The sequence below is a fragment of the Crinia signifera genome, chromosome 1 (genome assembly GCF_055691185.1).
Source record: "Crinia signifera chromosome 1, ASM5569118v1, whole genome shotgun sequence".
Classification (NCBI taxonomy): domain Eukaryota; kingdom Metazoa; phylum Chordata; class Amphibia; order Anura; family Myobatrachidae; genus Crinia; species Crinia signifera.
Window position 1 is genome coordinate 208,428,407 of NC_139217.1, and position 25,701 is coordinate 208,454,107.

The 25,701-nt window shown below is 42.4% G+C and overlaps 1 protein-coding gene across 1 annotated transcript in view; it reads left to right on the plus strand.

The window, feature by feature from the left end:
- The window catches only part of MAST3 (microtubule associated serine/threonine kinase 3), a 213,563-nt gene that overhangs the window by 178,672 nt on the left and 9,190 nt on the right, over nt 1-25,701 (plus strand). Inside the window, 9 exon segments of the mRNA XM_083179223.1 lie at nt 1,264-1,402; nt 2,473-2,605; nt 10,642-10,807; nt 13,505-13,606; nt 15,085-15,207; nt 16,674-16,786; nt 21,252-21,406; nt 22,486-22,700; nt 25,414-25,614. Coding sequence (XP_083035349.1) covers nt 1,264-1,402; nt 2,473-2,605; nt 10,642-10,807; nt 13,505-13,606; nt 15,085-15,207; nt 16,674-16,786; nt 21,252-21,406; nt 22,486-22,700; nt 25,414-25,614 — 1,347 coding nt within the window.

Consider the following 25,701-nt stretch of genomic DNA (forward strand, 5'->3'; position numbering starts at 1 on the left):
ACACTTTTCCATTACTGCTCCTACAGTACATCACTGTATACAAAGATGTAATGTGTTTGCCAGTTAAATGTTTGGAAAGGGCCTCTATTGGAAATGTACTTATTCCTATAGCAATTACCCATTATGTGGCATTATTCATTAAATTGCATATTCTAATGCAGGGATGGGGAACCTTTGGCCCTCCAGTTGTTGCTGAACTACACATCTCAGCATGCCCCGCTATAGTTTTTCTATGTGGCCATGCTAAAATGGTTGCAGGGCATGCTGGGATGTGTAGTTCAGCAACAGCTGGTGGGAGGAAGGTTCCCCATCCCTGTTCTAAATGATGTGGGCGTGGTTTCACACTGGTAGCTGAGACCATGCTCCCATCAACTAAATGTAAAGTGCTGCATAAATGATGCGGACTGCTGCTACTGTACATGTTTCTGACCACCATGGTGGTGTTGGAAAGGACTGTCACCATGCATGTCTTTTTATCCATTCTTCAAAAATTTAGGGTTATCCTTTTTTCCATTTTTTTTCTGGGAAAGGTACGCAGTAACTATATTCCCAAGCTCCTAACTGTCATGTCACAAGCTGGGTTTAAAAAATGACACTTAGGAGCAGATTGGCTGGTTGTTTATGACTCCACTCGATCACCTTTTTGTAGCTTGATGTATCTGGCCCTTCATCCTGTATATTCATGCTGCTCCATCCTATTCAGTCTAATCAAGAAAGTGACTTCCATTTCACTTCCTGTCTGCGGCCCTTTCTGACATATCTCCTCTGTTCACTCAGTGATCTGTGGTACATTTTCATGTCAGTGTAGCGGTCTAGGCCAGGCATGTCCAAACTGTGGCCCTCCAGCTGTTGTGAAACTACAAATCCCAGCATGCATTGCTATAGTTTTAGCATTCCCTAATAGAAAACTGTGGCAAGGCATGATGGGACTTGTATTTTCACAACAGCTGGAGAGCCGTAGTTTGGACATGCCTGGTCTAGGCCTTACCAATTTCTACAAGACTATCTGGCAGTTGTTTTGCTTTGGCTTAAGTCAAGTATTTTGTTTCTAGATGTAGGGTTAGGTTGTGCATTTTTGAATAGGCAACATATGGCATTAGGATTAGACTTGCAGCAAAGACACTGTGCCATCATAAGGAGATATACTTAATTCATAATAGAAGCTGGTTTTACCACAAGCTATCACAGGGCACAAAAAGGTCCATTCTTGTTAAAGCCAACAAACATGTTTTAGTTTACAAGTGAAGGTGTTCTATTTTTTAGGTGGAGATTGTGCCACTCTCTTGAAGAACATGGGGCCTCTCCCTGTTGACATGAGCCGCATGTACTTTGCTGAAACTGTTCTGGCGCTGGAATATCTACACAACTATGGCATTGTTCACAGAGACCTCAAACCAGACAAGTTAGTTCTTCTCGTTAATGTTTCCATTGTAAAAATTGACATGACATTACTTTTTTTGCATGGTTCTACAAGTTAGATTTAATGTATTACTGCAAAAGTAATAAGAATGTTCAGGTGCTGTAACCAATAGAAAGAATTTGCTGTGGGCTACCTTTTATAAAATCTATCCTGTTGGTAGGCAACTTAACATTATTTGCTATGTGTGTCTTCTTAAATAATAAGTTTCGGAAGCCAGTGCGTTTTAGGAGAGATTTATTAACCTTTAGAACAGGACATGTAGAGGTGTTGCCAATAGTAGCTAATCCAGTCGATCTGGTTGCTATGGCCAATATCTTCACTTTTCCTCTTTAGAAGGTTTGATAAATTGCTCCCTTAGTTCTCATTCCAACCCAGAGACTCCATGGCAGAGAACAGGGAGTTCTGAGAGAGAGAGGACATGGTGACATCGCAAAAAGGAGAGGTCCAAGGATCAAGAGAGGCCAAGGGGACAAGGTGGCAGGTCATGATGAAGGGGGTCTCAGGAATAAGGCAGGATTGGGGACAAAGTGGCAGGGCATGATGGGGGGGTCACAGGATTGGGGACAAGGTGGTAGGGCATGATGGAAGTGTCCTAGGAGTAAAAGGACAGGGAGATGTCCCACAAGTGAGAGAGAAAGGAGGGGGACAAGGTAGCATAGTTTGTTGGAGGGGTCCCTGGTGCGAGAGAGGAGACAAAGTGACAGGGCAGAGTGGAGAGTTTCCAGGAGTGAGAGAGAACAATGGGATAAGGTGGTAGATTAGGAAAGAGGGGTCCCAGAAATAAGACAGAAAGGGGGGAACCAGGAGTGAGAGCAGAGGAAGGGGGGGGGGTACAAAGAGGCATGCCATGGTAGAGGGGTCTACAAATGAGAGGGGGACAATTTGGCAGGAACATAGGGCAGTAGGTCCTAGGAGATAGAGCCTAAAAAAAACCCACCAAAATAAGAACCACCCCTGCACGATAGTTAAAGTGGGAAGGAATATGATAAGTTTAGGGATGGAGGTGAGAAGACTTAGCTATAGCTAGTTATATTGTTCCTTTGTTCCTGCAGTTTGCTTATCACTTCTCTTGGACACATCAAGCTTACTGATTTTGGCCTATCTAAGATTGGACTAATGAACATGACCACAAATCTGTATGAGGGGCATATTGAGAAGGACACACGGGAGTTTATAGACAAACAGGTTTGTATTTACTGCTACACGTGTAATGGTGACTTCTAACATGAAAGATACAGTATTTATTTTATTTTTTTTATCCAGAGCCCTGTTGGAAATAAGTAAATACAGTAGGATTCGGTCTTAAGGATTTAAGGATTCCATTTATGAAGTGTCATTTGAACAATTAATGTACTAAATATACGGATGTGTCCACATGCATCTATCCTCCATGCGATACAAGTCATATTATACATAACGCTTGAGCTTGGTGTGACTCTGTAGCACCAGGCGGTTTTTGTTAGTTTCCATTAAAATGCTTCCTATTCCCAAAAAAGCAGCAAATAGATGCACAGGTGGCTCTTGCTGATTAAAATGACATGCGGCATGCCGATGTTCAATGTGTGGCTGTATCTGCATAAGAAGTGGAACGTTAGTGGTTTTCCTGGAATATACTATAATATAGCATTTCATATGCAGATACAGACTCCCAAAAGACACCCAGCGCTACCTACTAGAAAGACTGCTTAATGCGAAATGAGGCTAGATGAATGTAGACACATCTGCACCTTGTTGGGTCTGATTTGCATGCTGCTGCATCCACTCTAGAATGTTATGCCATATTTACGTTTGGGACTATTTGCTAATGTTCATCAACCTTTTCCATGGTGTACAAGCATGTGACTGTGCTAGGGCTTAGATGTCCATCTTGAGCATCCTTCTACGTGACCACTGGTTGTAGCACCAAACTTACAGCATCCCTATGGTAGGTACAGATTTTCCATCTGAGCATAGCCTCCGTCTCTGCGCCACACTCCTAAGATGGACCTTATCTGTGCAACTGATTAGTCACCTCCCTGGTACATCAGTACATCTGATACGGCCTGTCTCAATCACACTGTATAACACATGCGCCGTAGGAGTTTTAAGGGTTGTTATAATATGTCCGTACACTGCATTATGAGTGCATCACTGACAGTGTTAAGCAGATGCTGCAAGCTGACCTATGTTTCATTTCTCAGGCAACATCTCCCTCTAGACAGTAAGCTCCTTGGAGTAGGGCCCTTTTCCCACCTATTCATACTCCTCTTCTCTCATACTTAAATTACAGCTTTCCTATTCAGCTATCATCTATACCCGCATATCTACTCACTTGTCATTGATCTCCATGCACCAACGACAACACAACCTGCCCCTGGTAGCATGCAGACAACTCCTTTGCTTCCCTACATCTTTTTTTTGCTAATTGTTACCTGTGCTATGTTTTAGTTTTTCAGTTACTGTTATGTTTATTTCTATTTATCCTGTACTGTTTTAATGTGTGCCATATGTACAGTGTGTTGAAAAATGTGTGGCACATTTATAAATAACATGTAGTAATAAATTAGCATGTGTATATTTGACGTAATTCTCTTTATTGATTGTTCAAAAAAGGTACAAAAATAGTGCAGTACCAAAGTGATCCCACATGCAGGAGAATGGAAAATCATTTTACTGTACAGTAAAAACACACAAACGCTACATGCATTACTAAAGCCATAGTATTGCATCAAATACATCTATATGTTGATAGAGTGGGGACACCCAGTGCCCAAATCACATCAATGAGCTCAAAGACAATAGAAAGCTGAGAACTAAAACACACTATTAATTTAACCCCTTACCGCCGCAGCCTGTTTTTGCCTTCCTGACAGAGCCCTTTTTTTCAAATCTGACATGTATCACTTTATGTGGGGATAACTTTTTATTGCTTTTACTTATCCCAGTGATTTTGAGATTGTTTTCTCGTGACACATTGTACTTTCATGGTAAATTTTGGTCGATACAGTCTGTTTTTTTTTGTGAAAAATACCAAAATGTCGTAAAAAAATTGAAAATTTAGCAATTTGCAAAATGTTAAATTTTCTGCTTGTGAGACAAATAATCATACCACTCAAAATAGTTAATAACTAACAAAGACCATATGTCTACTTTATGTTGCCATCATTATTTCAACCTCCTTTTAATTTTTTTGGACACTAGGAGGCTTAAAATATGAATAGCAAATTCTCAAATTTTCAAGAAAATTTCAAACACTGATTTTTTTAGGGACCAGTTCAGTTCTGATGTGACTTTGAGGGACTTGTATGTGAGACACCCCCATAAATGATGCCATTTCAAAAACTGCACCCCTCACAGTATTCAAAACAGCATTTTGGAAGTTTGTTAACCCTTTAGGTGTTTCACAGGAATTAAAACAAAGTGTAGGTGAAATTTCAAAATTTCATTTTTTTAGCAGATTTTCAATTTTAATACATTTTTCTAAGGAACACAGTAGATTTTACTAGAGAAATGTGACTAAAAATTGATTCCCCCAATTCTTTTGTTTTCATAAATATCCTATATGTGGCCCTAGTGTGCACGTTGACCAAACCACAGGCTTCATAATAGAAGGAGCACCTACTTGATTTTGGAGCCTCCTTTTTATGAGATTATTTTTTAGGCACCATGTAGGTTTCTAGGCACCATAAGATGCTAAAAGTTAGGAACCTCCCCCACAAGTGACCCCATTTTGCAAACTACACCCCTCAGGGAATTCATCTAGGGGTATAGTGTACATTTCAAACCCCCAGGGGTTTCACCAATTTTGGTACAACTGGGCTGTGAAAATGAAAAATTACATTTTTTTACGCAAAAATGCAGTTCTGGCTCAAAATTTTTCATTTTCACAAGGAATGAAGGAGACAAAGCACCCCAAAATCTGTGCCGCAATTTCTCCCGAGTACGGCAATGCCTCATATGTGACCAAAAAATACCATTTGGGTGCATGGCAGGACTCCGAAGGGAAGGAGTGATATTTGGATTTTGCAGCACAGATTCTGGTGGAATGAATGGTGGGTGCTATGTCGCATTAGCAAGACCCCCGAAGCACCAATACAGTGGAACCCCCCCACAAGTGACCCCATTTTGCAAACTACACCCCTCAGGGAATTCATCTAGGGGTATAGTGTACATTTCAAACAACCAGGGGTTTCACCAATTTTGGTACAACTGGGCTGTGAAAATGAAAAATTACATTTTGTTACACAAAAATGCAGTTCTGGCTCAAAATTTTTCATTTTCACAAGGAATGAAGGAGACAAAGCACCCCAAAATCTGTGCCGCAATTTCTCCCGAGTACGGCAATGCCTCATATGTGACCAAAAAATACCATTTGGGTGCATGGCAGGACTCCGAAGGGAAGGAGTGATATTTGGATTTTGCAGCACAGATTCTGGTGGAATGAATGGTGGGTGCTATGTCGCATTAGCAAGACCCCCGAAGCACCAATACAGTGGAACCCCCCCACAAGTGACCCCATTTTGCAAACTACACCCCTCAGGGAATTCATCTAGGGGTATAGTGTACATTTCAAACCCCCAGGGGTTTCACCAATTTTGGTACAACTGGGCTGTGAAAATGAAAAATTACATTTTTTTACACAAAAATGCAGTTCTGGCTCAAAATTTTTCATTTTCACAAGGAATGAAGGAGACAAAGCACCCCAAAATCTGTGCCGCAATTTCTCCCAAGTACGGCAATGCCTCATATGTGACCAAAAAATACCATTTGGGTGCATGGCAGGACTCCGAAGGGAAGGAGTGATATTTGGATTTTGCAGCACAGATTCTGGTGGAATGAATGGTGGGTGCTATGTCGCATTAGCAAGACCCCCGAAGCACGGTGAAATGATGAACCTAATAATCCATAGATGTGTGGTATATTTGAAAACACTCCTTCATACATAGGCCGGGTTTGTCGGGGCAAGTTTCACAGTGGAAAATAGTTTGCTTTCTTATTCCCTTTTTATAGCAAACTTTGCACCTTTTTTGTGTCCTGCCCTTTTTTCCAGTGGAGGGGATTTCGTTAGGAAAATGCTGCCCGGATACAATACGGGGGCCAGTACTAGAAGTACTGGGGCCCTCTGCCTGCTGGTTCCCAAATATTAGGCCCTTTATGACTTCCTCTTGAAAGTGCATAAATGTCCCCGTCTGGCTGGTAGAACGGAATAGTACGTAAGCGTTATACAGTGCCATCTGGATGATATACACGGCCAGCTTCTTATACCATATTTTTGTTTTCCGCAGGGCACTGTACGGCTTCAGTACCTGATCTGAAAGATCCACTCCGCCCATGTACTTATTGTAATCTAGGATACAAATAGGTTTTGAGGTGTGGGTACTGGTACCTCGTACAGGGACGGAGGTGGTACTGTCTCCGTGAATTGATGTCAGTATAAGGACATCCCTCTTGTCCTTATATTTGACCAACAACATATTTTCGGTGGATTGTGCCCTGCTTTCACCCTTTCTCAGTAATTGGGCAACGTGCGTTTTTGGGAGGCCTCTTTGGTTCTTGCGCACAGTACCGCAAGCTGCTGTACCTCTTGAACCAAGGGCCTTAAACAGGGGGATGCTGGTGTAAAAGTTATCCACATAGAGGTGATAACCCTTATCCAGGAAGGGGTGCACTAAATCCCAGACAATCTTTCCACTAACACCTACGAGGGAGGGGGGGCATTCTGGCGGTTCAATTCTTGTGTCCTTCCCTTCATATACCCTAAACCTGTGGGTGCACCCTGAGGTACTTTCGCACAGCTTATACATTTTTATGCCATACCTTGCCCTCTTATTGGGAAGGTACTGGCGGAATTTAACCCTTCCTTTAAAATGTATAAGTGACTCGTCTACACAAATGAATTTTTCGGGGATGTACATCTCAGCAAATTTGGCGCTGAAATGATCAATGACCGGCCTGACTTTGAATAGCCGGTCAAAGGTGGGATCATCTTTGGGTGGGCACTGTGCATTATCGTTGTAATGCAAAAATTTAAGGATAGTCTCAAAACGAGTCCGGGTCATGGCCATACGATGAAGTGGGGTGCTGTACAGAACATCTGTACTCCAATATTGCCTAATTTCTGGCTTTTTAACTATGCCCATATGTAACACCAGACCCCAAAACTTCATCATCTCTACTGCATCTACAGGGGTCCACCTAGCAAATGATGACGTGGGGTTTTGGGCAATAAACTGCTGGGCATATAAATTACTTTGGTCCACCATTAAATTTATAAAATCATCAGAGAAAAAGACTTTAAAAAAGTCAATTTCTTTGAGGCCTGTAGTATTAAATTGGATTCCTGGGTTGGCCAAAAACTCAGGAACCTGGGGCTCAAAATTGTCTGGTGGTGGGGTCCATACGGGATCAATCATTTGGGGGGGGTCTCAGCTGCTCTACGGGGGCGTCTTTGAGGGGGTCCCTCATCACTAGAGGAGGAAGAGGAGCTTAAGACGAATGCAAATTCATTGCTTACTTCACTGGCTGTGTCAGTGTCAGAGGCAATAAGGGCATATGCCTCCTCCGCTGAAAACAGTCTTTGGGATGATTGGGACATTTTTATTATTTTTGTGTTTGTGTAAGTGTAGTGTTTCAACACGTGTATAGTGTAGGGGGGGTACAAACTTTATTTCAACACGGGGGGTATGTAGTGTGTATGTAGTGCTTTAACACGTGTAAGTGCACTTAAGGGGCAGCAGCTTCAAGGCAGCTTTTGGTACAACCTTGAAGGGGTTAAAAGAAAAAAAAAAAAGCTCCTGCGCCAAAAATTGAGCACAGATGTTGGTCAGTAACGTCCGTCACTGATCAGCGCTCAGCGGCCACAGGACACCCACAAAATCACCATGGGTGTAAAAAAAATTAAAAAAAAAGACCCCACAGCACCCTCCAAAAAAAATAAATAAAAAAAAACTGCTGATCAGTCAAAGGCAACAGGAATTTGATCCAAAAAAAAAAATTAGATCAACCCTGTGCCAAAAATGCTGATCAGTGATGTACGTCACTGATCAGCGCTCAGCGGCCACAGGACACCCACAAAATCACCGTGGGTGTAAAAAATTTTTTTTTAAAAAGACCCCACAGCACCCTCCAAAATAAATAAATAAAAAAAAACTGCTGATGAGTCAAAGGAAACAGGAATTTGATCCCAAAAAAAAAAATTAGATCAACCCTGTGCCAAAAATGCTGATCAGTGATGTACGTCACTAATCAGTGCTCAGCGGCCACAGGACACCCACAAAATCACCGTGAGTGTAAAAAAAATTTAAAAAAAGACCCCACAGCACCCTCAAAAAAATAAAAAATAAAAAAAACTGCTGATCAGTGATGCAACACTGATTAGCAGTGAGGGGCAGCAGGCACACAACTTTTGGTGCAACCTGACGGGGTATATATAAAAAAAAAAAAACCTGCACCCCAAAAAAGTTGCTGATCAGTTAATTTATACTGATCAGCACAAAAGGGGGGCAGCAGAGACAAAATTATATTACACAATATTATATTATATGACACAATGACGCCGCAGCAGCACAACAAGCAGCAGCAGCAGCACAACAAGCAGGAAGCACCAACAACCAGGAAGCACCAGCAGCAGGCAGCACGGATGCCACCACACCACAACGCTGATCAGGTCAGTATAAGAGGACAGATGGGCACGGAGACCGCTCTGCACGCTGTTCCTGACCGGAATGGCGGCTGCAGGGCTGTCTCCGTTATTTCCTCTGAGGTGTAATGGCTGTGATTGGTCCGTCGGTCCGACGGACCAATCACAGCCTTGCGGGCAGGTGGGGTGACCACCAGTGACCCCTTTACACCCGGTGGTGATTGGTGCTGTACTTAACAGCACCAATCACCACCGATCCCTGTGTTACCGAGCGCCGTTATTCGCCGGTACACAGAAAACGCTGCAATTGGCTGTTCACATTTGAACAGCCAATCACAGCGATCGCCGATGGGGGGGTGCATCGCTGCCCCCCCTGGGCCACGAGGAAAGATGTCTGCTGTCAGGGACAGCAGCCATCGTCCCTCTGTCACTGCGTCTATAGACGCGGTGACACTTTAAAGTCATGACGTACATTTATGCCATGCGTCGGGAAGTACATCCCGACCATGACGTAAATGTACGTCAAATGTCGGGAAGGGGTTAAAAACAAAAGGCACCAAGAAGATAGATCGAGGGAGAACAGGATGAATGTAAAAGGGAACATACCATCAAAATAAATCTATACCATAAAATGCAATGGTGAGCATCTCTATAGACAGCACTGCACTTATGGCCTTATTCAGTAACTTAATGACACCCGAATCCCCACGCTACACTGCGAGCGGATGTGTGACCCTTACACATCCACTCGCAAGCACCCGCACAGAGGAAAAATCATTCAATGTTACTCACCATCGAATGACTTTTCCACTGTTCGCAGCCGAAACGTAGCCCAGGACGTACTTTTTGGCTGCACATTGTTGTAATAATTGGGGGTGGGCACTGACATCATGTGACGTCATCCGCCCGCACCGAGTGGGCCGGGAACTCATTCATTCCATGCAGCCCGCCCAGCGTTTGTATTACCAGGTTTCCTGAAGCCTTTAATGGTCCATGAACCTACATAATACCTATTCTTGCAAGACTCAATTGTGGGGATGAAGTTCATTGTCTTGGGGAGCGAGCCTTCTACTGCCTCTTTGAATTGAGAAAAACCAAGGTAGTGCATTCGGACCAACATTAAGGGCATTCGGTGGATAGGTTTACAGTGTCTCGGTCGACAGTCAATAGGTTGACTTGTAAAAGCTTGACATGAGTTTTTTTTTTCACTTTTGTCTTAATTTTTTGGACTATTTAATACTTTAACATCAAAATGGACTCCGATTAAAGTGTCAACACCACAAACTTACATAACTCTACCTTATCATGTCTACCTTTTGCCAATGTCAACATCTTGGTTGTCTACCTAGGCACTGTAGACCTTTATATCCACACCTGCACTGAGCATGTCAAGGCTTCCTGCTCTGGCCCCATTGGGAGAATTGCACATCCCAGATTAGGATCACCATACAAGACTAAATGTATCCTGGGTACTGTTATTTCACACTTCAGAGCGTCTGACCATTTTTAAAATGTTTTGTAATAAATTAAAAAAATTCTTGCTAATGTTAGAACAACATAATTATAATTTTGTATTTAATATGTCACCCCCTCCCAAATCTAGGTATGTGGGACTCCTGAGTACATAGCTCCTGAAGTAATCCTGCGGCAGGGTTATGGAAAGCCTGTGGACTGGTGGGCAATGGGCATCATTCTCTATGAGTTCTTGGTGGGATGTGTACCCTTCTTTGGTGACACCACAGAGGAGCTTTTTGGACAAGTTATCAGTGGTAAGTGTGTGAGTCTTTCATATCCATATTACTGGGGTGCATGTACTGATAGTGGTTTAGTGCACACGTTTTCCAAATTTAGCATTTTATGTTAATGTTTCATATTCTATATCTGAATATTGTCAAAGTTGTTTCCTAATGTGCTGCGAAGGATTGAGGAAGAACTGATAGGAGCGTGCACAAAAATGTTTCTGCATCATGGTTACAAAGTCAACAATGTGTCCACATCCTGTACATATATTAGGTCATTCTGGTTCACACTGAAAAAGCTTTGCGCTTGCTTTAAGCACCGCCCACATGAATGCCCACTGCATGTACCGCGAATGCCCCTGCACGCATGCGAATGGATGTTTATGCATAAACTTCCATGCGCAGCTTGCGCACAAGGAAGAAATCATTCAATGGTCGACCATCAAATTATTTTACAGTTCATGTAGATCTAAGACACTCTGGTGTTTTAGATCTACGTGCTCACTGTACGGGAAAAGGGTGGGCAGCTGACATCTGCTGACGTCAACTACCCGCCCCCTACAGCTGCGTCATTTCCAAATTACCATGGGAACGCCCAGCATATTCATGAAACGCTGGGTGTTCACATGGGCGCCGCCCACCCACACTGTCCCGCGCAAACGGATTGGCAACTATGCAAGTCACTGAGTCTGGTTGCCCAAAGACCCTTCACATGCACATACATTGGCATGCGAATGCACAGGGAGTGAATCATTCAGAATGACCCCCATAAACTCCTTGCACGTTAACCATTCCTTCTAGTTATGCTAGGCCATTATTAAAATGCTTCTGCTGATTACAATGATATGCAGCATGCCTATATTCTATGTGTGACTGTGGCTATATCTGCATACGAAATGCTACATTACAGGTTTCCAGTAATATACTATAATGTTGCATTTGGCATGCAGATAGAGCTGCAGTCACACATAATATAGGCATGCCATATATCATTTTAATGCTTTTTGCAAATAAGGTGCATTGTAAAGGAAAAAGTTGCATGCAAATACGTTCAGTACTGCGGAGTCACATGCAGCTCACGCGTTATATGAGGCACACAGGAGAGATGCGTGTATACACATCTGTATTATAATGGCCATGATTGCAGATTGTGATGCATTTTCTGCTCATTCTTATTTGATTTTACCTTTAATAAATATATATATATTTTTCTCCTATTGAAGTTACATATTCTATAGTATGTATCATCATCATTATTTTATGAATGATTCTGGTTGATGATGATGTAGTGTGTGTGCGCCCATAATATATACTGTTCCTCTTTCTTCCCATACTACAAAATTGTTCCCCAAAGAAACGTCCATGTTTCACCAGCCTCTTGATTAAGATTAAGTATATAGTTAGCCAGGTCTACGACAGATGTTACTATCAAAGTTGATATGTCAGGTATAAGGAAAATACACACTGTATGCACCCTATGGCCACAGCATTATGTTTTGTAAAATGTATGAATGTAGTACTGTAGTGTAAGTCCATTCTGCTACCTGCTTGGATCCCTATTGTGAAGGAGGTGGGGTTATTAGTGCAGCAGTAAGTAGTGGTTTCCTGATTTGGGAGCAGCCGGTCTCTAACAAATTGTCCAGACTCGAATTAGCATTTTATGTGGTTTGAGGGTAGTGTTACCTGCACCAAGATGATTTCTAGGTTTATGTAATTTAAATTTGCATATGAACTGAGCATTGTGCCTTAATAAAGGGACACTACAAATACATAAATTTAAGACACATATGCACACCTAGACATCAGATGAGTGCAGGTATCGCCACCATCAAAACTGGATTAGATAACGGATTCATATCATGAGAGATTTCCAGGCTTCCAGTTTGTGCTTTCTGCTAAATTTATGAGAAGCGATTTCAGTTGAGATTTGCAAGGTAGGGTGGGATTAATGAAGATGAGGATAGGATTGTTTAAGTGGATGTCTGTTCCACCCTAGATTTGACTTTGGTCTTCAACTAGTTACTGGCAAGATCCTCTGCTAATGATGTGGTTATTTATAGGTGAAAATTATAGGGCTGCTCACATCCAAGAATACCCTGTCCGCATTGTCTTTTATTTAGGGTATTTTTGGATTTGAGCTCTTAAGAACGCGACTGCTGTAGTCATACTTGCCTACCTGACCTCTCCATGCGGGAGAAAATGCTCTGCTCCTGGAATTCCCTGGCAATGTATGATTACCATCACCTGTGGTGAAACACCTTTACCTAGCTCCCCACAGGTGATGGCAATCATACATTACCAGGGAAGTCCAGAAACAGAGAATTTTCTCCTGCATTGAGAGGGTCAGGAAGGCAAGTATGGCTATAGTACATACCTAGACCTTAAGGTTACATACATTCAGGGCTATTTTTCTGCAGGCTCCAGCAGGAACTGTGGCCCTTATTCTAGTTCACTCTTTCTGACAAAATATTTCTTAGATGGACAAACCCATGTGCACTGCAGGTGAGGCAGGTGTAAAACCCCACCCAAATCTAATTATCTCTGCACAAGTAACACCTGCCTCACCTGCAGTGCACATGGTTTTGTCCATCTAAGAAATATTTTGTCAGAAAGAGTGAACTAGAATAAGGGCCTCAGTTCCTGCTGGAGCCTGCACAAAAATAGCCCTGCATACATTTGTATGAAAAATGCAAGTGAGGCTCCTAAGTGTCGGGTGTTATTTTCTAGATGACATTGTTTGGCCAGGAGGTGAAGAATCTCTTCCAGCTGATGCACAAGATCTCATCACACGGCTTTTGAGACAGTATCCATTGGAACGACTTGGGACAGGTAACCAGTTAATCTGCATATACTGTGGCTATATTTTGTATATACAAGTCTTATTAACATTTATACATGTATCTGCTTTACAATCTTTCCCATAGTGTCTCTGTTATTTGTAGGGGCAACAAGCTAAACTCTTGGTGCTAACACATTTGGATTGTATAGAAATGTTGAACCCGATAACCTTATCTAGAATACCCATGTGGTAGATTTCCACTGCATCTCCTCATTATACACTACATAGCAATACAATAAGAGGTGAGCGCTAGGTACACATCTACCTTTTCTATTTCAAATGTTGGACCCAACATGAACTGCTTGGGACTTGATCATTTCAGCATTTAAAAAAATATGCACAAATTCCCTATTACTTATGAACCCTTCTAATACAAGTTGAGTATCCATTATGCATATTATTTCGAAAACCATAGTTTCCAGAATGTCGTTTTTTTTTTGCTAAAAGTACTACTGGGACATCTGTAACTGGCACTACTGGGGACATGATATGTAAGTGGCTCTAAATATGTGCAAGAAAATGATTGCTTGGCATTCCATTTCAGTGTCTGAGATTGTACACAAACTTTGTTTCATGCACAAATAAAATATTTTTGTGTGTATTTTATGTGTTTTGATGAGCTTATACAACATAAATGCCAGATACCTCAAGATATCCCAATGAAATATAAAAATATTCCGGTCCCGAGCATTTTGGATAAGGGATACTCAACCTGTACTGGTAAATAGGAGGTCACTTGAACAAATTTCCTGTTATTCTTAGACCAACATTCCATCTGTACAGTTACATTACGGTTACCATTCCAGATTTCCACAATGCAGTTCTGTGGCTGGGATTCTGTATGTAAAATTTTATTAAGATGTAGATTCTAGTCCCTCCCTTCACAGCATATAATGGACTGGCTCATTATGCTTACAGTTTATTTCTAATACCATATTATTAGCGCACTATTAGTATTTCAATTGTAACTCCAAAGTAGAATATTGCTTTTCACCTGAGTGGTGGTATGACAGAGGTGAACTAATAGCTGTAATTGCCAGATTTAATACGTCCTAGATATTCCAACCTTGCCATTCACCTCTTACACACTTAACTACTTCAGGTCTGGCCAACCCTTGGCTCGCCAGCTGTGGTGAAACTACACGTCCCAGCATGCCATGCCATAGTTTTAGCATTCCCTAATAGTAAAACTGTGGCAAGGCATGCTGGGACTTTTAGTTTCACTTCTCTTGTCCAGTTTAGTTGAATCCATTTAGTAGTTTAAATAAAAAAATTAGATTAGAAACAAAACAATAAGAGCAGATGCATGAATATTTGCTTCTCAAATGAGGATTTTTTTCCTTCCTGCAATGGCTGCTTTCCTCTAGTATAGGGGTTTCCTAACACTCTTACATTTTGCTAAATGAATCCTCTTAAGTCATGTGGACTGTGCTAAATATCTTTGTTAAATACTGCTGTGTCTGTGCAGGAGGGGCACAGGAGGTTAAGCATCATTTCTTCTTCCGCTCCCTGGATTGGAATGGACTCCTGAGACAGAAAGCAGAGTTTGTGCCACAGCTGGAGGCTGAGGATGACACCAGTTATTTTGACAGTAAGAGGACAATGACTGTGCATTCATCTGTTTGTTCGTTTTTTTTTTCTTAGCCAGTACACAAGAACAGCCTGTAGCTCTTCTTTGCTTTGACAAACTACAGTCGCTTTTAGCTGGTTTAAAGCAGAACTTCATTGAAAACTAAGCCGTTAAGGACCCCATGCATTAGGACAATTCGGACCTAATTTCCGCTGCAGCTCCCCGGGACAGGTCAGACGCCATTAGGCACTTGATGTGCCATTTTTACAGGTGATAAATCGTATGCGATTTATCACATGTAAAATACCAGGGAGTTGCAACCAAGTACTTAACAAAAAAAAACCAAAAAACATACAAATGAATGGGCAGCATCGGCTGAGATTGGCTCCCCAGCTTTCCATGCCCAACTCTCAGGTCACATCGCTGGATCACAGCATCTCCCGGCCACCACCTCTGTTCGCACCCTGGCTGCCGCAGCCACCACTATTCGCCCCCCAATCCGCCGCTGCTGTGTCCTCCCGCTCTGCTCCTGGCTACACATAAGATCTAGCTGCACATAAGATCTGTCTAATGTTATGTGCAGCCCATCAGACCATGGGACCGCGCATCAGGTCAGACGGGATGTCAAATACATGTGATTTGGTCCGAATTATCGGCCGTTGGAATTGGGTTAAAGAAGACCAAATCTAACTAGTGTATGGGGGCCTTTAGTTTTGAGCAGAGTTAACAGAAATAAGACTAAATACAGGTTTAATTAGATTAATTAATTTAATTAGCAATCCTTAAGGTGGCTTCAATGCACTGCATTCTTTCCTACTACTGTGGTTTTATTTTTTAGTCAGTGGTGGTGCCAGTGCCCCCCCCCCCCCCCCCCCCAGAATATTTTCCCAGTCACAAACAGCTTTAAGACCCCCACACAATACATTAAAACTGCAGCAATATTCGACCGCCACCCCGCCATTAGGTTCAGGAATCTGGAATATTAAACAGGTTTAAAAATCGCGATTGGATCCAGATTGAAAATGGTCTGGGTCAACAAATATGGCATTTTTAGCAAGCCCGTTTACCAATGGATTGCTGTTAGCGCTGGGCTTCGATTAGTGGATCTGATCCGAAGTTCCTTGTCTGGTCTTGAAATCTGCGCTTAGATGGATGGGGATCTATAGTTTATTGATCTAGTCTTTAAAATGTAAGAAATACATTGATTCTTCTTTTTCAGTATATTTTCAATACAGCTGTGACCTAATTTAGAAGACGACACCAAGCTTTATAGTTTACATTAAAACATTTATAGTTTCATTTACCAAATTTTCAGAGATGAGACCACTGGCAATTTAATGGTAAATTTTTCTTGCCATATTAATCTAAACTAGATGTATCAACTGCTTTTTTGAAACCTTTTCACCTGAGTCCGAGCCATCGTACGATACATTCTGTTGTTTTAATTCCAATTCTTTTTATATCCTTTATTATTTTTATTCTTTCAGCACGCTCTGAGCGTTATCATCACCTGGATTCTGAAGAAGATGACGAAACCAATGATGAGGAGTCCTCTGTAGAAATCCGGCAGTTCTCTTCTTGCTCTAACCGCTTCAGCAAGGTATGAAACTTTTTGATATTTTTGGGGTTGGTGTCTGGATCTGGATTAATATATAACAAACAACAATACGTGCAACCAAATATTTCAAATAAGTATTTATATATCAACAGCAGAAAGACAACTTTATATACCAAATTAAAGGTCTCTGTTAGTAGATTTGCAGAGAAATATTGGCATTGTCATTGGTTGCTTTGGAGTTATGCGGCAAAACGTCTGTCTGATTTCATTGATTACAGCGCCTTTACTTCTCCAATGGGTTTAGATAAGGGGTGGGGAACCTTTTTTGTGCCAAGGGCCGTTTGTATGGGGGAAAAAATCCTTTGGGGGCCATATGTAAAAATGTCTCTTACAAATTGTCCTGCTGCAGCCCTCCCACGCTCCGGCGGCTGCCACTGAATAGGACTGACAGTCTCCAGTTGCTGTTGATTAAGAGGAATCTTGCGAGAACTACCGACCTCTCGCGAGAATTCCCCTGTACTTGACTCTCAACAAAGCCGCCTGGTGGGTGGGAGGGCCACTCAGACTGGCTACGGGGGCCGCATATGGCCCCAGGGCCTGAGGTTCCCCACCCCTGGTTTAGATAATACTGTACCTAGATGACCACCTTCCTGCAGTCCAATTAAATGTTGCTCTTGTTTACAGCTTCTTCAATCCCATGAGTGGGTCATCAACTGGCACAAGTCCAGTCTAAAACCTGCACAGCAGTTTGGGCATGTGGGAGCGCTCTTGGACACCCAGGGGTAGATTTATTAATTCTGCTGTAAGGAACCTTATGGGCACTTTATCGTGGTGAAGAGAACCTGACTTTCCCCCGAATCTATTCATGTTTGTGTGCACGTTATGGGAGTGCATTATCCCCTCCTGCCAGGGATATGCTTCCTCCCATAACGAATGCTCCGTAGGCGTCCGGCGGCGTCTTCTGCGGATGCGCCGGATACCTTGGTCTCGCGTTGTGTACCCGGCGCATGCGCAGTTTTCCGCTTGCTCGTCTCCGGCGTCTTCAAATTCAAACTGCTGCATGCTCCAGGTAATGTTAACCGGGGATGCTGTGTACCCGGTGCATGCGCAGTTTGAATTTGAAGACGCCGGAGACCAGCTAGTGTCGCATAACATCATTGAGGAGACTGGGGTGGGGATCGCACAAGAGGTTACTTTTCAGGGTTGTTAGATAGAACACAAAGCTCTTCTCACAAACATCTTTGAACTTTGAGAAATAAGCAGGGCCTTGTGCCACATCATCATCTTCAAGGCCATTTGATTAAGGGCTGCTCTGACAATGCCACTGACCAAAATACCAGGCCATGTGGTAGGTAATACATTTTTACTGTAATTGTAAATTTCTCCCAACCTTGGCAGAATCCTGGGTGTAGACATCTGGAAGGTTGACTATCTCAGCCATCAAGCTGTCCACACCAGGAAATGGTCTCTTCACCTGGAAGTAATTCATCAATTGGTGGACCATTGGTGTCACCAATCCATAGACCTGATACTGTCACAACTCAACCACAAACTTTTCTACTATGTTCCAGGACACAAGATCCAGGTTTCTTGGATCTTTCCACTGGTGTATGTCTTTCCCTTGATGTCCCTTCTACCTCGGGTGATTCATAAATTGAATCAAGATGTAGGAACCTTCATTCTTGTAACTTTCAGATTGGAGTACCATGCCCTGCAAGCCAATCTCACATGCCTCTGTGGTGGCTTCCTCTTAGGCCAAACCTTCTCCTTGCCACCACGAGTATCCAGAACATCTAGCTTTGACTGTGTGGCTGTTGAGACTGCCCCACTGAGCCACAGAGGTTTTGCAGACACAGTGATGGGTACCATGCTTTGCACTTTGAAATAAACTTCACTTGAGCTCTACCAGAGAGTCTGGAGATCCTACTTTGCTTGGTGTGATCAGCAGAGGTTTACACTAGAGATTTTCTTTGTGACAAAGATTTTGTCTTGTTTTCAGAGATGCTTGGCGACTTTTCTGGCTATTCTTACTTTTTATCCAGGAGGTGAATATGAAATTCAGCCCCTGTCACTGCCTCCCACTTTTGGTACTCTGGGCTTTAGAACTTTCTCCCTTTTATGCCTCTGGAGTAGGTAGACAATAAATAAATTATGTGGAAGATTTCAGAATGATGTGCCCTATCACATAGCTCTTCAGTCCAAATATCATATTAATCAATTGATTGTAGTTGGGTCCTTCCAGGGCATTGGTAAATTCCAGATGTCTGAAGTACTTCGATATTGTAAGAGCTCTCTGCAGATAGATCTAATGACTTTTTGTCCTCTATTTGGTGGTCAGGAAAGGTTGGCCCTCTTTGCAACAAATCGTTGCTTGTTGGATTCAGGAGTCCAAAATATTTTAAAGGGAGAGGGGGATTGGGAGCCTTTTGTACTGGTTGGCACTTAATGTACCGAAAGATATCCCCAATTACTGTTATGTATTGTGTTTAGTTATTAATTCTGGGGGTGCTGCCAGGGACAATGAATATTGTACAATAGAGAAGAGAAAGAAGAAAGAGAGATGATGGTTTTGGACAAAGGGCTTTTGTGCAGCCCAGGTGCATTTCCTCTCTTAACTGGACAGTTTTGGCTGTCCAGTAAGAGAGGAACCCATTGTGTCTCCAGTGCTCCCCATGTCTGCAAAAAAACAAAAGCTTTCCATTGAAATAAAACAAGATTTTAAACCTTACATGCTAAACCTGTTTCTCTGCCACCATGGGGCACACTAGACACTACTCTCTTGTTTTCCTGGTTTGTGTTAGATACCAGGTCACCTTATTCTCATTTGTGATTGTGCTAGTGTGCCTGGTCGCACCTCCTCTTCTCTCCACTGCCTCTTGGGCTTTTGTTAGACAAAACGGACTTGCCTTGGCTAACTTATAAAGGACAATGTGCCCGAGCTGCCCTAAAAGTTAAGATTGCTGTGTCCAGGCTTTTCCAGCACCAGTTCTACCACATGGTCTTTCAAATGTCCCTACTGACATCAGAGAAATAGATGTAGCAAGTAAGAACCAAAAATGTGTTTTATTTAAAAGAACAGATCTCTACAAACCAATTTTCCAAACTTGGTTCTCACATCTTTTGTTCTATTCACCCCCATGAATAATCTAACACGCTGGGTACATTGCTTTTCTAAGACAAAACTGAGATCTAAGCATCCAGATTGTAAGCAGTTTCCTGCATGAATGTATGAGAAGAAAAACCATTTGAGAATCACACAGTTTGTGGGCACCATAATAAAAGAACAAAAAGAACCAAATAGAAAATGTCCAGTTGTCAGTAATTTAATATCACTCACTTATAAAATCACTCACTTATAAATAACACAATAAAAACGACAGCTGGTATTGTAACACACAATTTTCTCAAAAACATAAAGGTTTAAAAACATTTTTATATGTCCCCTGAAGAGTCCGTGCACAGGAAAGAAGAGACTTAGGGGGAGATGTATTAAGCTCAGTGAAGTGATAAAGTGCCTGGTTTTGATCACCGGCCAATCAGCTCCATGACATTTAGGGGCTGACTGGCCGGTGATAAAAACCAGACACTTTATGACTTCACCGAGCTTAATAAATCTACCCCTTAATTAGTGAGAGTTTAGTTTATTAATAGCATTAGTTTATTTGTTAGTAAACTTTAATATCCACTCAGTAATGCACTTGCAGTGTTTGGTCAGTGTACACACCGTGCAATGTACTTTCTATTCAATCCCAATTTCATCCCGATCGAATCATGATTGACTGAAACGCACAGCACCATGTACACATTTAATTTAGACTATATAGTACAGATCTGTACTATATATAGTTTTGCCTGCACAGTCTATTTTTCTATTCGATTTCGATGCCGCGTCAAAATCAAATGTGTTCGATTTTGATGCGATTTTGCTTAAATATGCAAAATTGAATAGAAATATAGATGAAATCGAACCATGTGTGCACCCTATTAAAGTAAACCATTAATAATGGCTTTTTTTAAACATGATTCTTCAGATGGTTATGGTCTATTAGGTTGACCTTTTGACTGTCGACCTAGACACTTTTAGTAAAGTAAAACACTTTTATATATAAAGCAACAGCAACGTACTGATGCAGTCCTAGATTGCAGCCATTTCTAGAGTGATCTATTTTCAATGATCATCGTTCAAGGAAGCTGTTAATATGTGTTGGAGATGGGAAAGCACATTACGACTACAGAAGAGCACCAAACACGGATCCACATTGACTGCAGCTTGCTGAATTGCATAGTGTGATGTAAAAATGCTGATGGCAAGTATCATCACCATGGCAGTTTTACATTGATGCAAGTGTGACCAATGAGCACAGGGGGAAGGAATTAATTGGATAAAGACAGCAGGAAGACTTTAGTGATCTGTGGAAGTAGAAAGTTTTGATTGCCGTTACTTAACAAACTTGTACTAAAAGAAGATCATATATGTTTGGTGTATATTTTCTATTTCTGTTGGTAGGTTTACAGCAGCTCTGAACACCTTGCTACACAACTTAATCTTAGCTTCTCTTCCACTGAAAGAAGTCACAGTGATGAAAAAGAAGAACGAGGGGAGAAATGGGAAAGAGTGCTGTCTAAAGAAGATGAAAAGAACCATAATGGTTCTGAAACCAGGTATGGAAAAAGCTGAACACGATTTGCATCTCCCTCATGTTTTACTATAGATATAGATCAGTGGTCTTCAACCTTAATCGGGCATGAGCGACCCAAGACAGATTTAACCTCCTGAGAAGCTACTACTAAAACCCCCCAAAAAAATAGCCTATAACCAAAAAATGCCCCTTACATATATGCCACACACCTTAATACTTATTACATATTATACCACACTGCAATGCTCCTGACACGATATGACACACACCTCAATGCCCCGGACACAATATGGCACACAACGTAATGCCCGCGACATAATATACCCCACACCGCAATGCCCCCAACACAATATGCCCCACACCACAATGCCCCAACAATATGCCCCACACCACAATGCCCCTGACACAATATGCCCCACACCGCAGTGCCCCAGACACAATATGCCCCACACCACAATGCCCCAACAATATGCCCCACACCACAATGCCTTGACACAATATGCCCCACACCGCAATGCCTTGACACAATATGCCCCACACCACAATGCCCCAACAAAAATAATCCGCCACAGTAAAGCTTATGATTCATTTAAAATGACTTGCTGTTTGCCAAGGTATAAGATGCAGATGTGTTGAAAGCCGCATCTTCTACTGGTGTCACTGAGAGACTGAGCACTAAATGCTCAGGAGTCCCGGCACTTCCGGGTAGCAATGTGCACCATCAGGCGCTAGAGGTCACAATGCACTCCTCTGAGCGGCACAAGCTGGCAGCAGGAATGCGCTGTATGTCGGGCAGGTGGAGGAGTGGTACTGTGGAGAAGTACGGGCTGGTGGGCGGAGGAGCAGTCATCAGGGGTTGAGCTACCCGGATCACTGCGGAAGATCAATATGCACTTGTCAAATTCAGCAGCATTCCGATAAAAATTATAATAGAGTTTATTTATTTTGTCAAACTGAACCTCACTGGGGACTTGTAACCATTATGTTGTAATTGACTATAATGCCTATGTGGTTTTTTTTTTTTTATATACACCGCATTGTCCTCTCTTAACCTATGTCATGATGGTCTTTTTTTTTTTTTTTATGTTATTTCTGCTTCAGGCTAAGATCCTGGACGTCGTCTGGCTCCTCCCATCACTCATGGCTGAGCGAGCGTAGTGCAAGTCCATGTGTCCTGACCAGCACATGTAGCCTTGATACCATGCCAAGATTTGCATTTTCCTCTGAAGATGAAGGATCTGATCACAAGTCTGAGAAACCAATTTTCTCTTTAGGGGATGGGAAAAAGACTTCCTCAAAACAAACATCACTTTGTGGTAAGAATTCATGTGAAAAAAAAGCTCCAGAACTACATTTTTTCCATCCTACAAATTCGAAACATGTAGTATCCAAAAATGTTTTCCTTTCAGCCCATGGTGGATACTGAGACCATGGGTTGGATGGGTTCTGGAAGGAATCGGGCACTAAGGAGTTAACTTCTTTAGAGCACTGCAGTCCATGGCTACTCATCCCTCATACCAAGTGTTCCCTCTAAGCTGTGCGCACGTGCGCGCGCACACACCTCGACGAGCGTGCGCACAGACATTACAACAGAGCGCACAAAGCAGCAGTGGTCCCTTTTTGTAGTTGTGGACTCAATTAATGTGTGTTTCACCCATTAACTACATTGTGTGCTGTATTTTGAATGTTTAAATGTTTAATATAATTTTGAAGTAAAGTTAACACAAATGCTGAACGTCATTTTCCAACTATATATGTGACGCACAAAATTTTTAATTTCCTCCCAAAGTTGCACAGCCAAAATCTTTTTCCGCACACAGCCTTCGTAAAATTAGAGGGAACATTGCTCATACCCTCTCCTGTCCTCAGAAACCAATTTTTTATTGGTGCCTGAGGTAACAGGATGCCTTTTCAGGAGAGGGCTGCTTAGCCAGCCTCTCTTTAAACTCATTTAATTTTTACAAATGGACTGTCAGCGCCACTGTGTGGAGCTGCTGACAGCTCAATCCCCTTTTCCAGTGGTCGGTAGACGGACCTCTAGCCTGCTTGTACCGACCACCTTTCGGACTTGGAGGGAGCCGCAGCTGGAAACGAACAGCATGTAAGTGGGTTTCCGCATTTCGGAGGCCTGGGAAAGCGGCTTACATTGCTGGGAAGCAGCCTGGCAGCAGCACAGAGTCATCTCTGAGCTCCTGCTAGACCATCAGGGCATTTCATTACTGTGGCAGGGCCCATTTTAGTTCTGTAGCCCTGTTTCTATGGCAGCAGCCTGTACTGGGTTTCCTGCTAGAGGGATACATCCCCCTCCCCACTGAACTTGGGGAGCCATCTAGCAAATCTTTTAGATGCTCTGTGGACTGGAGTTGCTTCCTGCCTCCCTTAAGGTGTCACACTATAAAGATCTGTGATCTTAAGATTTATCTTGAATACCCCTGCGCCTGAACAACTGAGCTTCTGAACGTGGCCGAGCATCCAAGCGAAGAGTTTTTGAAGCATTGGATGCAATTGTAAATGGGAATGAGTTATTTGTGAGGAGCAGTACAGGAAAAGTGTTTGAGGCAGCATGGTTATGTGGTTATAAATAGAGACAAGGGGCAGCAGTGATTGTTATAGCACAGAGGATGGGGAGATGCAATTGGAGATCGGTAAGGAGAACTTTATTCTGATGATGTTTGTATATATTTGTTTTGTAGAAGTACAGTAATTTAGAAATTTACTGTATTGGCCATATGAACGTAACATTCAATACTGGAAAATGTGATTGAATACACTACTGTAGTTTGAATATTACTGTCAGCGGGATTGCGATCATTGGTTTCCGGTGCCCCAGTTATTGCACATTGTAGAAGTTATGTACAGTACATAAAAAAGAAGAAAAAATCATGATCATTAGTAGAAATGGCAGTAGTTAACCCACAGGTGACTTTTTTCACAGCACCACCGATATCGTATAGTGCAGGCATGTCCAACGTTGGCCCTCCAGATGTTGTGAAACTACACATCCCAGCATGCTTTACCAGTTTTAGCATTCTCTAATAGCAAAACTGTGGCAAAGCATGCTGGGATGTGTAGTTGCACAACATCTGGAGGGCCAACGTTGGACATGCCTGGTATAGTGTGTGTATGGGGCATACAGTAGATGAACCTTACCAGTTCCCTAATAAGTTTCTCTAAAGGGTGGGAACACACGGTGCGATGTGCGTCTAGTGTTTTGGACTAGATTGCATCGCATCTAGTTCAAAACGCATGCAATGTGATAAAGCACCATGCATTTTGAACTAGATGCGATGCAATGTAATCCAAAAACCACGTGCAGCACATACTTTTTGTGCTATGCAATGTGATGTGTGGGGGAGTGCACATCACAAGCCTAAAACACTCTGTGTGTCAATTTTGTCACTGGGTACAAGAGCATTTTCTCTTATGTTGTGTCTGTGCTTACTTAACCCTTTCAAGTCCAACGTCTAGTCAGGCTCAACAGCCCTAGCGCTAGTGGCAGATGCAATGGTGAGCCACTTTAATGTGACTATTACGTGCCATCAGTTGCGTCAGCTACAAGGAGGCCAGGAAATCGCTGTCCTGGAAAGTGATCCTGGCCCAATCCCTCCCTAACAGCTGTGACGTGTCTCAGTTTTAGCATGATGAGGCTGTTGCAGTCCTCTCCCCATCCCCAATCAGTATCACACTTTCGATCACGGACAGTCTGATAGCAAAGTGTGACTAATGTAGCAAGCCACACATGCGCAATGGGTGTAGTGCATGTGCAAAGTACCAAACATTGGTGCTTTGCACCATATGCTGCTTCTGCATCAGGACCACTGAGTGCAAAAATACTGTAGGCTGAAGACCATTAAATATGTAGTTCAAATTAAATAATGCTTATTTTTACATTTTAGAAGTAGGTTGATAAATACCACATAATAACCTTTTAATTACTTAACCATAAATTAATAACCAGATTGTTTAAATTATGTTATTGGAAAGTTCTCGGTTTACTGCAACGTTTTTTTTGTTTTTGTTTTTTTGCAGCAGACATTGTCAGCCTGAGCCGGACTCGTCTACGCAGCAATAGTACTGGTGCAAAGTACTCTACTCCACGCACACTGGAACAGTGTCTCAGCCGCCGCCTGCGGGGCCAGAAAGAGACGCCTGAAAAACATAGTTCTTCCTCAGGCGGTCGTGTCCCCAAATCTGCGTCTGTTTCTGCACTATCGCTTATCATTACCTCTGGTGAGACATTGTAGAATTACATATGCGCATTGGGTACTGCTTTCCTAGCACGGCGCCCGTCTCATTGATTGTATGCCTTAAGTTTAA